This window comes from Pseudopodoces humilis, chromosome 3 (genome assembly GCF_049639895.1).
Source record: "Pseudopodoces humilis isolate 2021_Gansu_Grassland_sample_001 chromosome 3, ASM4963989v1, whole genome shotgun sequence".
In the NCBI taxonomy this organism is placed as follows: domain Eukaryota; kingdom Metazoa; phylum Chordata; class Aves; order Passeriformes; family Paridae; genus Pseudopodoces; species Pseudopodoces humilis.
Genome location: NC_142202.1, coordinates 61392748 through 61408386, shown reverse-complemented (window position 1 = coordinate 61408386; position 15639 = coordinate 61392748). Strand labels below are relative to the sequence as shown.

General features: G+C 39.4%; 2 protein-coding genes across 3 annotated transcripts in view; both read right to left on the bottom strand.

The window, feature by feature from the left end:
• Positions 1-538: 538 nt before the first annotated feature.
• On the bottom strand, positions 539-14585 carry KIAA0408 (KIAA0408 ortholog). The gene is made up of 6 exons (XM_014263593.2): positions 14322-14585; positions 10118-10314; positions 7039-7380; positions 6614-6693; positions 4033-5407; positions 539-2243 (listed from the first exon to the last, which is right to left on the bottom strand). The coding sequence occupies exons 1-6, from the start codon at positions 14326-14328 to the stop codon at positions 2073-2075; spliced, it is 2172 nt and encodes a 723-aa protein (XP_014119068.2). The 5' UTR covers positions 14329-14585; the 3' UTR covers positions 539-2072.
• MTCL3 (MTCL family member 3) overlaps positions 14321-15639 on the bottom strand; it is a 35045-nt gene continuing 33726 nt past the window's right edge. For both annotated transcript variants that reach the window (XM_088053079.1, XM_088053078.1), the window contains one exon: positions 14321-14428. The gene's annotated coding sequence lies outside the window, so the exon portion shown is untranslated. The remainder of the gene's footprint in view (positions 14429-15639) is intronic.

Below are 15639 nucleotides of genomic sequence, written 5' to 3'. Positions count from 1 at the left end.
GTTGATTTGCTTGAGGTCTTCATGGGATTTGTGGGATAGACATAGAAAGGAGCAGAAGTCTAGATAGAGCAACTATTCTGAGTGTATTTTTTGCCAAGCAGACAGCCGCAATGGCGTGATAAATTGGGATTTATGGTTCTAATGCCTGCTCACTCCAATATTGGCAAGCCTGAACTGTTACCAATACTACCATACAGGCTATTGCTCAGAACACACGGCCTCCTGTTTTCTCTTTCTTCAAAATCAAAGTTGTGCAGAGGAAAGAAGAATAAGGTCCTTAAAGGAAGGAAAAAGGTGTGAATTCTCAACATGACTGGAGTAGAACAACAGATCACTACCAAATTAAGCACATTAAATTTTCCCTATATTGCCACATATACAATTCACTAGGACAAAAGCCTATACTCTCTCTGAAATCCTTTTTACATTCACATAAGAAGATGTGCACATTAATGGATCCTGGGATGATTTTTGAAATTCCTTTGAAGACATTATGTTTCTCCAGAAGACAAAGAAAAGTTGCCAGACAAGATCAGGCTGATGTTGAAGAAGTGCCTCTTTACTCCTTTTGACCTAGACATGCTGTTTAAAGGTAACATTTATCATCATTACTGCACAGTGTATCCAGCAACAGCCTAACAAAAGGTACAAAAATTCCAGGATGAAGGACACTGTCTTTCTGAAAGTTCAGAGCCTGGACAGCATCCGTACTTCTTTCACGCTGTGAGTAGGAAACAAGCCAGGCTCTGCGCACGTCATTCACATGGCAAATAACACCAAGTCAAGAGATGGCAACACCAGAGTTGCAATGCCATGTGTCAGGATTTCGGGCACCATTGTGATCATATCTCGATGTAATGTTTCCCTACTAGATGCAGCTTGCTGCCAGAGTGCAAGTAAACTTCATAACTGACTGCCACGAGTCAGTCCAGGAGCAGGGAATTATAGCAAGTGGCTCAGGCACTCTAGTCTAGGAGAAGAGTAAAAAAGGAGTGTGGCTGCACCACTGGGAACAACGGTGCTTGTTCTCCCGCCTTGAAAGTGAAAGTAAACAAGTCCATTGTTATCTGAACTTTGCCAAACCTCAAAGTATAATGCTGGAAGGAAAAATAAGTTTTACAGAATTAAGCATATACAATTCTTTCTTCCCTTCATAAATTGTATGTTACAGTAGCTGAATCTACCAAAGTGTTTACAGTATGCTATATATATAATGGCACAGTTAAGCTTTGTAAAGGGTTTGGAACATTTCAGAAATGTCTCTGGTGCTGAAAAAGGCTAATGTATTACAAATCATATAATATTTTAATTCAGAAAAAATATGTTTTGGAATTTTGACCTAGCATTAGGGTTAGGAAACTGAACAAGGATGCCATGAAGCATGACTGACAAATCAGTCAAGCTAGTCTGCTTCAGATACATATTGTGCAAGGCATTATCACTGCGATCAGTCACAAAAAATGCATATTTAGTTTTTTTGCATTAAATACTACACCTGTGAACCTATGTAAAAGATATACAAAATATAAATGTCGTCAGGACTGTATATTTCAAACTTTTTAAAATAAACACGAAGTATATATATATATGTAGGCATATAGGTTGTAATTTCAATGTCAACACTAGCACAGTTTGTCTCTTCTAAATACAGGCCTGTATACTTCCTAGTCCAACACATGCACCTACAAACACATGATCATGCATACAGCTTTACGTTCTGCTGTTTGCAGAAGAGTCAGAATATACAGCACTATACATTGTTTCAACTCAAAATTGATTGGCAAATTAAGAAAGATGCCGTTCAAAAGAAATTCCTTGTGAACTTATTAAAAAAAAAGAAAAAAAAAAAAAAAAGACCCAGAGAAAACCAGGGATATCGCTATTTCATCTCAATAAAAACACTGAAGACCATGGTGATGACGACCTAAGATTCAGAACGCTTTGTCCGGTATGTGGTGGGGGTCACTCTTGGACAAAACACAACAGTGCGGAACTGGTTGCTACGACACATACCAAACACAGTTACAGTGAGGCATAGAGCTTTCACAACACCATCCAACCCAGCTCTGGGTTCACACTACGGAGGTCTCTGACCGAAAGGAGACAGAGTTGTACACTGTTCTTCTCACAGCGGGCGGTGCTGATGGGGATCTGGATGCCCATCTGGAAGGTAAGCGTCGATTTGCTGGCCGAGCGGGACGGGAGAAGCCCTTCTCACTTGAACATTTAGCTGGCACACATATCTAGAACACAAAGGCAAGTCCTTGCTTTAACAAGTCACAGCTTTTGTGGAATGCAGCGGGAATGCAGGAAGACATTTGCGGTGACCTCAGAACAGGTGGTTGGAAGCTATTAAAAGGAGTGCAGAAATGCACAGAATGCAAAAGAACAGCTATTTCTATGTACAGGGATTCTCACATCAGTTGTGGTTTAAAATATATGAAGACAAATGTCAGACACAAGGAAACGCATAAAATGCTAGTGCAAAACAAAAATGGCATTTCCTCTTATCTTTTAGTTTCTGAAGTTTTTTTTTTTGTCAATGAATGCTGTAATATATTCCAAGTGTAGAACTCAGAATAGTATCTGATATTACTGGAGTAGGCTCTACGTACTTCTCAGGTATTTTTTGATAGATCCTATTTCAGGAAACTCTGTTTCCATTAGTTCAGTGTGAAGCTGTTTAACTTGGTAACTTATTCAGAATGGTTATGTGTTAATACAGTGTCATGTCTACCAGCAGAGCCATAGATGAAGAGGAAACTCAACAGATTTTGATCATAGCTACATTGATGTAAATTGGAAATAATGAAAATAAACCCAATGCCTCATGCTACATATAGTTTTTACGTCTCTGTGACATTAATTCTGCTGGACCTAAAATGGTAACTCCTAGTTAGGCAGTATTCTACACTTAGTTTCTACAGATAGAAATGACAAAATGTGAGCCTGTGCAAAAAAGTCATTATTTCTTTCCTCCATATTAATTGATGAAAATTTGTTTGCCTGATGAAACTTTATTGGATGAAAAATAAATCAGAAGCTTCGAGGCTTTTTTCTTTCTGTGCTGAAGCAAAGATGTGCCTGTTAAGTGAGACATTGCATCACAGCAAGGCTGCCAGAAAGACATGCAGAAGAAAATCTGCATGGTCAGATTCTCAGCTGCTTAAATCCATATAGCTCCACTGAAGACAGCTTAAGGTATACCAGCTGACAGCCTGAACCCATTTAAGTTTCCCAGCTCAAAACACACCTGCCTTATCTTTTTTGAGATTCCAAGAGGCATGTCTCTTTATTTTCTTTGTGGACTTATACAGAACCTGCAACTTACAGAGTGTTTTCCAAATCATCTGTTTGTATTTTCATTAAGAAAGAATGTTGGCAAAGGCAGTATTTCTGAACTTCTGAAAATAAACTTCAGCCAAATATAAATTAATTAGTCATGCCTAGCTCTTCTGTTTCTGTAAGCCTGTGCTTGAATATATAGGAGAAGCTGGAACTGTGACATGAGTAAGAGAAGGTTATTTTATTACTGGAAACTTTATGGAGTCACAGTACCCCTTGTCATAGGTAGTTCCAAGGAAATCCTGAACCAAGCAGCACCCTGGATACTGAAGAATGTTATCTAAGACCTCTGGGGTTTGGGGCATGGCCAAGTCTGCTTAAGCCCTATAGGAAGTCTTATGACATAACACATCAGCTAAAGGAAGTGGAGAGGGTGTTAAAATCTGGTTGAAGTTCGCACTAGTTCAATCTTAGCATAACTGCACTGCAGTAAAAAACTAGCTTTACAGAACACCAGCAGGGATAAGAATCTGGCACATGTCTTCACTGCTCATTCTTACTTACATGTTCCTGCCCTCCCACAACTCTAATCTGCAGAGGAAATGCTCCTGATTCATCCAGATCCTGGCCTAAAGTATCTACTTTTACATTAATTATTTACAATATAATGTTAGTCTGACCCATTAAGAGTCTGAGGCTTGTTATGAAACAGCATTATTTTGTTTTTGTCATTCTTATGAACCTTACCTCTGGTAACTTCTGTCTCTCTTTTCCTTGCCTGAGTTGCTGCCCAATATGCCTGGCTGAATTCCTTGGAAAGTCTTGCTTTTCTTGCTCAATCTGGAGCATTTCTAAATACTGACTCAGTGTCTCGCAACCCCCATTGGTGAATTCAGAATTTGCCTGTGTCCACTTATCTTTGCAGAATTTTGCATTACATGGAGAAGTCACTGTTGATTTTTCATAGGTTTTCAAAAGCTTTTCAACAACACCATAGTTCGACCTTGAGTCAGCTGAACGCGGGCGACCGGATAAATTACTTGGCCTCCAGTCATGCTCGTGAAGCATGTGCCTATAACCACTAGTATTTGGAAGTCCATTCATGTGTTTTTGTTGCCCTGCTCTCTTGACAGCTTTGCTGGGGTTGTTGGTTTCTTGCTCCTTTGCTGCAGAGAGCTTGGGATTTGAAACACAAGACATATTTACATTTTCTGCCCTGCTAGTAGCGGAGTCACACAGTGGACCACAGGGTTTGTGATCTTCTGATGCTGTCTGAGGCACCTGATTTTCCTGCAGAGCATTGTTACTTTTATCTGTATGAAATACAGTCCGATTAAACTCATCAATCTTTGCTGCTAGCATTTCATTTCTTTGGGTCTTTCCCAAAGCATACCTAGTGTCTTCCAAAAGATCATTGTGCAAGGTAGCAGGGGCATAAAAGTCATTACTGTAAAAAGGGCTGCTGTGAGACTTGGTGTTTTGTTTCTGATGCATCTTGTTGCTTTGGGCCATATTTCCATCTGAACAACTCTTTTGGGCTGACAGTGGGGAAGTCTCATTTTTATTGTCTTTTCCAAGCTTGCCCATATCATGTGCCCATGTATTGTGGCAGAAGTTTGTTGGAACATTGCACTCATTTTTGGTTACAGGTATTGCAGCCGTTACCATCACAGGGACTTTCACAGCCTGCCCTTCATTTGCACAGGCTACTGCAGATTTATTTTTGTTTACAGGTGAAGGATTCCTCAGTTTCCCCCCATTCCAACAATCCTGAGCCTTGCAATTGCTTTTGATGCCTGAATCTCTTATGGATGCTTCTGAAAGCTGTACAACTGCAGAAAGTGAGTTTGTTAGGTGCCGAGAAGTGCTCCGTGGAGGAACTGGTGGAGCTTCTTTCTTTTGCCAAGGTCTGAAATCTGTTCCTATGTCACCAGTAAGACTACCATAAGAAATGTCCTTCAAAGCCTTGGTGGAGCTCATCAGATTATTCCTATTATTATGTTCCTCTGTTTCAAAAGCAACTGAAGTCTGTGATTCATTGCTGGACACATGGTTCATCTCAGGCAGAATAACTGTGTTTTGGGTTTCCTCAAATTCCCCCAGGAAAGGAAGTGACTTCATTCTGGAAATAACAAAAGAGGTGTTTTAGGGATGAGCAATAAGGAACGTTCCAGAGGACCTCAGCATGGATTAATTCTCCCCAGGAGCAGGTGTTTTAACACTGGCTACTTAAAAAGGTTTGGGAACAGTTTTGCTGCAGCTGAAATACCCAGCATAATCGAAACACACGCAAAAAATCTGAGGAAAGGTCAACAAAAGGAATTTGTATTCCTTTAATTTGCCATTAAAGTTCTTCTTCTGAGTTTTTTAGATGACTGTTTTCTTATCTATGCTACAGTAAGTACAGTAGGATCTTTTTCGAATAACTCAAAGTAATCTACCTGACTGTCAACTGAATGAAGAAAGCTGTAAGACACAGTGTATGCCTTGTTTAGGTTTCATAACCTTACACATGAGATCTGCCTTTTGATATCTGATAAAAAGCATCTTTAGAAGTTATGCATCAGCAATGAATCCATTTGCTCTAAAGATTCAAACAGTAGCCCAGCTAAAATAATGAATTAGTGATAACTAATAATAACTGATCGCATTGTGGAATGTGAGAAATCTCTCTGACCTGTGAGAGCATCTAAGAAGGTCCCGTTTTACCTGAGAAATTTTACACAGCGCAAGAGGAAGTCTGGTGTTTAGCTCGCTAGAGAAGACAATGAATACTGAATTTTTAACAGATGATGGAATGTTCACCTGCTGTACTTTTCAGGATCTGACTTGCCTTCTTTCCAGCAATAAAAATGTATGGTGGTTTTTCCTTCTCTTCTTTTCCTTCTACTCTCGTATCATCAGTTCCTGACACATCCCCAATGCTTAAGGCTAGATCTGGGCTTTAAGTAAGAAATTCCCAGAAAAACCCATAGTGTTGTATAAACCTACATGGAAATGGGGCCAGAGCAGACAGAAATATCTGTTCACTTTCCCAATCCTCTGTACATGAGAGCTATTACAAACAAATACAATTTCATTTCATATAAATACTAACCAGAATTTGTAGGTTCTGTATATAAAATCCATTTTGCTGGCAGAACGTGCCTTTGTATCATATTTCAGCATAGTTCATTTGAATGTTTTATGCTGAGCACTGAAACATTAGGAGGGTAGGAACTGCCCAACTACTAATAAATCCAACAGCAAACCTGCCTTCAAAGTGAAAAGCATAAGGAGCATTATTCATTTCCTTCCTCTAATATAAGAAGTCCAAAGATGTTTTTACCTTCTGTGATTGGACTTCTTTCGAATTTCCTCTTGATAGCTGCATAATTCTTCACTGACTCTGGCAAGTTCTTTAAGAGCCTTTATAAATATAAAAACAGTCCTTTAATATACACATTTAAAATGATATATCCAGAATTAATTTGAAACTTGTGATCATTTGCATTTAAGATTCACAGCAGAGGGAAGTAGTATGAGAAAAGATACCAAAATGTCCCCACCTCATGAACAGAGCTAAAGAGCATGCTGTTAACACATTTAAACAGTGAGAAGACAATCACTGATAGCAAACCTAGGAGCAAGTAGAGACAGTGACTTGTGGAAAGCTAAAATCAGGGAGATCGGTTCTTTAGCTTAACCTGGAAGACCAATGTCCTCAGTATTTTCCTCCCCCTTGTAACTGAAACATGCTCATACTTTACTTACTACATTGAGATCACCGATATAATTCTTGGTACTCTGCTCAGAATTTCTAATGGAGAGGCTGTCTTCAGGTTCCTCGTGGTTCTCAAAGGCCAGATTGTCCATTAACAGAGTATTGTTTCTGCTCTTGTCTCTGGGTTCCTTCCATTTGTGTCCTGTTATACCGAGCAGACTCCCTTTCTCCATTCTGTTGTTTGCCACACTGTGTTGATGGTTCAGCTCCACTGAGTCACTCTCTTGTGAAGTAGGGGAATGCATGGACAGCTGCAGCATCTTGCTCTGAATGGCCTTGCTATCATGGATGGTCATATTGCTCTCCCTTCTAAGTTTTACCTCCTGGTAAAGCTGAAAAGACAGTAGAACCTTCTATTAAATTATGGTATTGTAATGAACTTTATGGCAAAGCCCCCATATTTATCTTCTGTTCTGAATGATGCTTCTAGCATAATTTCATTATATTCATAGATTAGAAAGAGTCTACATGTGTTAGTAGGAAGGTGCTGCTGAGTCACCTAGTGTGATAATCCAAACACCATGATTGCCACAGGATAAGGTTGTTACCATTCTCAAACTCTCTGCTATAATTTTAATGTATGGCTTCCACCCACAGTTGGGACTGGAAGAGATCTCACGAGATAACTGACCCTGCCTTGAGCCAAAAGCTGCATGTTGTTTTCCAAGTAATATCAGCACACTATGTGGTGGACACAACTGTGATCTGATGGATAGGGAATGTGGGGAAATGTGACAGAGAGAGTGTTCTGGCTATGTTACAGCCTATTAAACCATATTATTTGAAGGAGAGGAAGTGAATTCTCATCAAATATAGTGCCATCTGCACTACAGCAGACTCTCAGCTCTCAGACAAGTGGAATTGTTCCCTATGACAAGAGTGATAAATCCGTACTGCAGAATGGTATTATTTGGCAATGTGCTGTCACCCTTCTCTTTCATGCTATCTGCTGAGATCCAGTGGCTTCATTAGTAAATGAAAAGGTGTTAATTCTGGTCACCCAACACATTCAAATTAGGAACTGTGGTAAATTATAAATTAGAAAAAATGGCAACATCATAAAAATCTCTTCTGCTTACAGTATAATTTCCAGTGCCAAGAATCCCACAGCTCTATGTAAACATTCATTCTTAACTTGCTCTCATGAAGAAAGCACACAGGCACCTCTGAACAGCCATCTGCCTGCCCTCTCACAGTGCACAAGGCCATAACAACAGCTTTTGGAAGGACAGTGATAAAAAATAACAACATGCAGGACATACGGCCATTTCATGGGTAGTGCTGTGGACTAGAAGTATTCTCACGTTCAGAGACTTAACACTTGACCTCATCCTGGATTTTCAGATTTCACTCCCAAAGCCCAGCTGCTCATGGAAATGGAGGGCTGAACTTTGCCATTTCCAAGCAGTAAGAGCCTCTTATGGATTCAGCAAAGCAGTAAGAAGGAAGCATACCACCCCATAATATCATCTCCTAAACTCCACAAGTATTCCCAGAAGAATTAAGTTAGGTTTGGTGGGCTAGAGAAAACTACCAAATTAAAACACAAGCTGATAAGTGACCACAAGTTTTATTGAGGAAATCCTTCTACAGATAATGGCATTTAAAAGGTATCTATCTCTCCTTTCCTCCAGCCATGTGGATTGTGGAGAAGAAATGTCAGGCATCCGAAATTAGCAGCAGCTATAGTCAGAGTTTAAGAGGGGATCTTAGGATTCCAGTAACCTTGGGGTATAATCTGTAATTTTGTTTGGCCCTGCAGTAGCCAGCAAATTGCTTCACTCTCTTACCCCTCAGCCCCATTCCATTCTTCATCTTTTTTTCTGTTTCTGTCGTGCTTTCCTAATTTCTGTGCTAATACAGAATCTGATGAAAACAGTCCTTGCTGACATTTTCAGGTCTACTAATAGCCAGAATACCTTTTCATTACTGTCATTCCAAATCAGCTCTTATACCTGAGAAACTGAAATTCAACTACATATACAGATCACATTACTAACTTTTCAAGCATTCTTAACTTGGCAGTGAAATTAGGGAAGACTGCACAGAAAAGTCCTAACACAAAAGACAAAAATGTGGCAAAGACCATCATGCCAAAGTCTGCAAGAATTGTGGATAAAATATAAGAGAGCTGACATCATGGAGTTCTGCTGCAGGCTGGTTTAATGGGCAGTGTATGGCTGTAATTCCTTTGGCTCTGACCATTCTCCTTCTCAGCTTCATGTGAACAATCTCTGCCATACATTCCTGCGCACCTCAGCCACAGGACAGTGCTGGCAGAGAGCAAGTGAAACTATTCCATGTGTATATTAGATGAAAAATGTGGAAAGCTCACTAATGAAAAAACTCGCCTCTTTAGGCTGCCAAGCAGACTCAGTTAATGCATTAAAGAGTGTCAGAGGGTTTGGCTGCAGGGACAATTTGGGGATAAAAGAATAATAAATAATTGCTGTGACTATTTCTGGATGGATATGCATTGCAAATAGCAGGGACTGTTTGCTAGTATGTGTAAACACAAGTGGTTTCAGAACTTTCATGCTATTTACTGGACCTATTTTCTCTCCCAAGAGTCATCCATAAAAGGACAAGGTTCTAGCCAGAATAATTCTGTATCATGCAGTATTTCATATCTATATTATCTTTAATATTACCATTTGCCCCAGCAGTCCTGCACCATCTAAAGCCTTTTCGCTACATAATTATGAAACCTACATTTTTTGATACTAAATATGCATTTTTCTAAACCCCATATTGTTCAGTATTTACTTGAAAAAAGTATGTGTAATATAGGCAGCATGGCTTATGCCTAGTTGAATTGTTAGCAGTACATACAGCCAATAATCTCATAGCTCACAAAGCCACATTTCTCCTCCTACCTAGTATTCATGGTTGTTAAATGAGCAGTTGCAAACACTGCTTCATGCCAGGATTTTCATACTACCATCAACTGTTAGAAACTTCCAGTGACACATAAGAAATAGGATAAAATACAGAAAAAATATTGAAGTGACTCCATGTCACTTCACCCCAAGTGAAAATGGTAGTGCTCAGATTTTTGTTTAAAAGTACCTCTTCTATTTTCTTCTGCATGACCTTCCATTGACATTCCCATTCTTTCCTTTCATTGTCAAATCTCTCCAGCAATTCCATTTTTTCTTTATTCCAGTTCCTCTCGGTATTCTCCAGTTGTTCACGCAGGTCCATGGCTAAAGTCTGTGTAACAGCAAAGACAGCTCTGCTTTTCTTCTTTCTTCCCTGAATGTTTCCTGGAAGTTTATGAGAATAAGTCTTATGTTTTATTCTAGCTTTCAGGGAACAAAGACAACCAAGAAAATTCCCAAAAATAACTGAAATGAGCTTGCAGGAGACACTATTATACGAATGCTTGATATTTGTCTGGAATGTGACTCAAATACAGATGAACTGAGCATTATAGGACATAAACCCAAAGGCAGAGATGCCCAGTCTGGAAAGGGGAGGTAGAACACATTCAGCATCACGGAATTCAGTAACATCTGCCACAGCAGGCTCTGTATCATGATCACTTCGCATCTTTGCCATTACTCTTCACTATAAAAGTGTTTTCAATGAATTTGAGTCTGTATAATATTGAACGGCACTTCAGGACCTTGGGATCTTGCAATATCTGCCTTTGAGGGTGAAAGCTATTTTTATATTTGTTCAAAAGACAACTGCCAATGTAAAAGTATCATGTTTGCTCACACACTCCTTGCACATGTGCAAGGAGCACGACAAGGACTGGTACATTCTTTTGGCTATTGAAGACTGCAGACTCGATACACACAGGGAACTCTCATGGCTACATGAATTCTCTGGAGTTCATGAAGGAAGACAGGACAGGAAAGCTAACATATACAATAGAAATCATTTATTTAGAAGGGACAGAAGGTCACCAGAAAGGGTTCAAGAACTTTGGATTTATGAATCTAAATCCATAAATGTTAGTTTCAGCACCAACATAGGGAAAACTAGAAAATATTCTCCAATAGCACTAACTGCAATCTAGTTCAAAATCTTTCTCAGAATATTTGACTAATTAGTGCTTCTGTTTCTTCTTCCCCTTCAGAAGTTTTTTAGCATCTTAGTGTTTGTAAATGAAATAATTATTAACTGAACCACTACATAGGCAAGTTTTAAGAGAAATATTTTAGATCTGCTTATCTGACTTTGAAGCAAAGCAGTTATAAATCTTATTGGCCTAGTGTTCCTCTTTCTTTCTTAGGCTTCACACTAGAAACTCCATTACCATCAGCATATTTACTAAGCCAGCAAGGCTGAAATAACACTCATTCAGTCATGATGGCTCCTGTGACACCCCATTGATACCCCAGTTTGTTAACTTCAGCTCTCAAAGCCAGTTGTTGTGTTACCTAGGTGGTCATGAAATCTAGTTCTAGTAATAAAATGCCTCTGCATTGCCTTCTTCACCTGTCAGAAATCAAATAGGTAGGCAATTATCAGAAAGTTAACTAGGAGGAAGCCCAGTTTACCTTTACGCAATTTGTTCATTTCCTTGACTGATGATTGGTGATTGCCAACTCACAGAAACTGCTGATTTTACTGCCTACATTTTCTATGATATAGTAAAAGTTCATTCCTGAGCAAAGTTCTTCCCCATCCTGTATGTTACTGGCAAGTCTTGTTGATTTAGCTGTGGCTACCATGTAATCACCATTTACCAGTGTCTGCTTGATTTCAGCTGACTGGGAAGACAATGCCAAACCTGGAGTCAGCCTCTTTAATGTACAAGAAGAGCTCAGATGAAACCCAGCAGGTTACTTAGGTCTTTGGGTCATAGGAAGTCTTCCCACAGGATCTCCCAAGCCATCATGGGCCCAGCCCTAACTCAGGCCTTGCAGAACAGTTTACCCAAGCACCTGACTTGGAGCTCTGAAATGACAATCTGTCCCTCAACTACCTGCAAAGAGGTTTCAGACCCTTCTTCTTTCTCCTGCCCAAAAACATACAAGCAACTTCATAAAACCATAAAACTCCTTGAAACTAGGAGCTGCTGAAAGGCAGCACAGAATTCTCATCAAAAAAGAAGCCAAGTACTGGTTTGCTCACGGCCTCTTAGGGAATGCAGCCAGGCTAGAGAGACTGCACCTCTCCAGACCAGTGTTTCAGCTTTGTGTCAGACTCCAGTGAGTACTGACCAAAAACAACTTGCAAAAAAACTCTATTACACTTATGATCTATTGCAATCTAAACATCTATTGCTAATTAAGAATATTGCAATACTTTCTCACTTTGCTAATTCAAAGGCTGCAATTTTTAGCACGGTCATTTTATTTTTTATTTTATTTTTTTTAGCTACATTTATGTCTATGTAACCTTTCAGGATACCTCTGAGAAATAAACAAAAGTCAACTCTCTACTCCACTATAATCCTTATACAAATACATGTCAGAAAAAAACCCCAAAAACTAGAACCCCCCCATGTGTAAATGCTATACAGTCATGAACAAGGCAGGCAAACATAATCTGTCAACAGCTTGCACAAATGGTGATATTGCTAGTGTACAGTTCGTGATAGTGACCATGCTTTAGTCAGCCACATATTACTAGAAAGGTCAATACTGTATAGCATATTCGTTTTTACACATGTAAGAATAGATATAATATGTACTTCTTTCGAGCATGAATATGGCATTGAAAAGGCCTCTGGTGTTTCCTTAGTGCTGGAAACTACTATTGCCATGTTGGCATTCATCTTAACAATTTTCAAATTGTTTCATATGGAACCCTGATCATAAAAAAAGACTGAAGACAGTCAGAAGGAAATCAAGTCTTGAAAGAGGACAGTTACAGAGGTTACAGATGGTCACTTGTAGCTCTAAGATTCACAAAAGGCTTGTATTGTTTCTTAGGCTTCTCTGATTTCCTCTTGACATAAATTCTGAGAAGAAAACTCATGTTTATTGATATTAGCAGCTGGATGACTATACAGCTTCACTGATATTATACAGTGGATCAGTTCCTCAGAGACTTTGACTTCTATTTCTACTTCTCTTTCCCCCCACTTTCTTTTTGCTTAGTGTTTCTTTTGGGTTTGTTTGGGGTTATTTTGGTGGAGTACAATGTGCAGTCCTGGTAATACACCCTCTGTGTGTATAGTGCACTGAGACTTCCCCATGGGTATTTCACATGGCTAAAGCAACCCAAGGCATGTAAAATGCCACATTATCATTTGCTCTGTGGATCAGAACAATATCTGTGCTCTTGCAGTATTGGCAATTTCTGCATGTCCTAGACAAGGTCAGAAGCTCATTACAGCAAGCAAATTAAGCAAATAATCAATTTTGTCTGCATCAGCTGCATTTTCCCTTAACTTTTCCTTTAGCCCTTCCCCCTCTCAAGCAAAATATATTTTAAGCAACTATTTGATGTTAGCCCTTATTCCCCCATATCTTACTCTTTCTAGCCAGATATTAAAAATGCAAGATAGTTTGCAAACAACCTCTGGCAATTTCTGAAAATAATCTGCTTGACATCAGCTGAGATGTTATTTTCCAATACAGTTTAATCAGATTGGATGTGCATAATCATTCAGATACACAAATATTCCCTTTTTTTTACAGAAAAAAAATGCAATCAAATTATATTTCCAAATTAGTGCTGTATTTTGGATGACTAAGAAAATTGTAAGCATATGTATTTGTTCAATTATAAATGTGTGCCATGTGTCACGATAGAATACACTTTTATAGTAAAAGAAAGTACAGTTGAGTGAGAGAAGAGAAAGAAAATAGGGAGAAATGAGAAAGTGAACGAAAGAGAAAGAAAAAAGAAATAAGGGAAAAAATAAAGAGAGAAGAGAAGAGAAGAGAAGAGAAGAGAAGAGAAGAGAAGAGAAGAGAAGAGAAGAGAAGAGAAGAGAAGAGAAGAGAAGAGAAGAGAAGAGAAGAGAAGAGAAGAGAAGAGAAGAGAAGAGAAGAGAAGAGAAGAGAAGAGAAGAGAAGAGAAGAGAAGAGAAGAGAAGAGAAGAGAAGAGAAGAGAAGAGAAGAGAAGAGAAGAGAAGTATTCAAGTGCACACAATATAATCTGTCATCCCTGTTCTGTTAATATATATCTGCACTGAAAAAACTGAGCTTTTAAGAACAAAGACTACATATAACATATATGAACTTCACAGTATATAAATAACATTAAAAGGGATGTTTAAATAACTGTTTGCCACATCAGAAATTTGCCTTCTTTTTTAATCTTAACTGTTCAAACCCAGTGATTTAAAATAAACTGCAACCATACCTTTCATGGAATAAGAAATCCTTTAGGAGTTTTTCAGTCCATTTCCAGGCAGCAGAGAAAGCAATGAAAGGCACAGCTAGCAGGGATCCTGTTCTGTGAATCCTGATCTTTAAAAGAAGTCAGAAAGCTAAGCAACACACGACCTTTCAACTGGGGCAGCATTTGCAACTCTCTTTGAATAAATCCTCAACTTTTGCAAACTGGAAAAGAGTTCCGTTCAGCATCATCCCCGCAGCTGGCTTCCACGTGACGTCAGTGCACGGAGGATGGTTTTAAAGCCATCTCTTCCAACCCCCAGCTTTGTAACTTTATATCTCCTCATATTTTGTGTAAACAACTCCAAGTCCAGGACATTTTTAGGTTTTATAGTGCAGTCCAGTCTTTAAAGCTTGCCAAAGCAGCTAGTGTTAATATCAAAGCTATGACAATAGGCAATTTTAGGTTTCTTTTATAATTGTCCACGCTGTAAAGGAAGATTTTTTGCTATCTTCCAGACCCAGTTTTCAGGGTTATATTTTTTAATATGATCATTTTGAGCTTTAAAACTTGATCCTCCTTAATTGCTTTGTAAAAGGAGTTTTGTTTAAAGCAGTGGTTTTGTTGGTTAACAGCTATCTTAAAGAGCTAAAAGCAAACCACTCCTCGCTAAAATCTTTTTCTGTATTCTAAATACGCTCTCCCTTACGAAATGCAGAATTATTGGGCACTGTGTAATCCCACTGTCTTGCATTCTGGGAATGGCAGTAACGGTTTCTTTGGAATATAACCAAATATTCCTGATACTTCATAATGTTTCTGGATCAGATTCTACAGTCTGTTAATTCGCTTTGTATCTCAGCAAAGCAAGGCACTTGAAATTGGATGAAGAATATCCCTTGAACAGGGAAACTCATCTTTGGCACAAGGCTGGTAAAGAAGGTCCAAAAACACCTTGGGCTGGATATAAATCCCTGGGAGTGTCCATAGCAAGTGTTGGCACGGGATGAGGGAAGGGAGTGTGACAAAAGCAATCCAGCAGGAGACCCTGAAGCCAGAGCAGCAAAATTCAGCTGCTCCCCCTGCTGAGCTGCAAGCAGGAGGAGCCCAGCTCGCTCCTCGGGTCTCTGACCACCAGGGTAACTCTGCTGCTGCACCGTGGGTGAATGTGCTCTCGTTTTCTGGCACCCCGAGAGAGACCCCCGGGGGGAAGCGTCACACGCACCGCCCTGCTGGGTACTTGTGCTGGGGTGTGTCTGCAGACAGCAACTGAGACAGGCGGCAAATTCAGCTTTTGGGGAACGTTTTGCCCCATGTGTGCCTGGAGAAGGGCCACAAAATA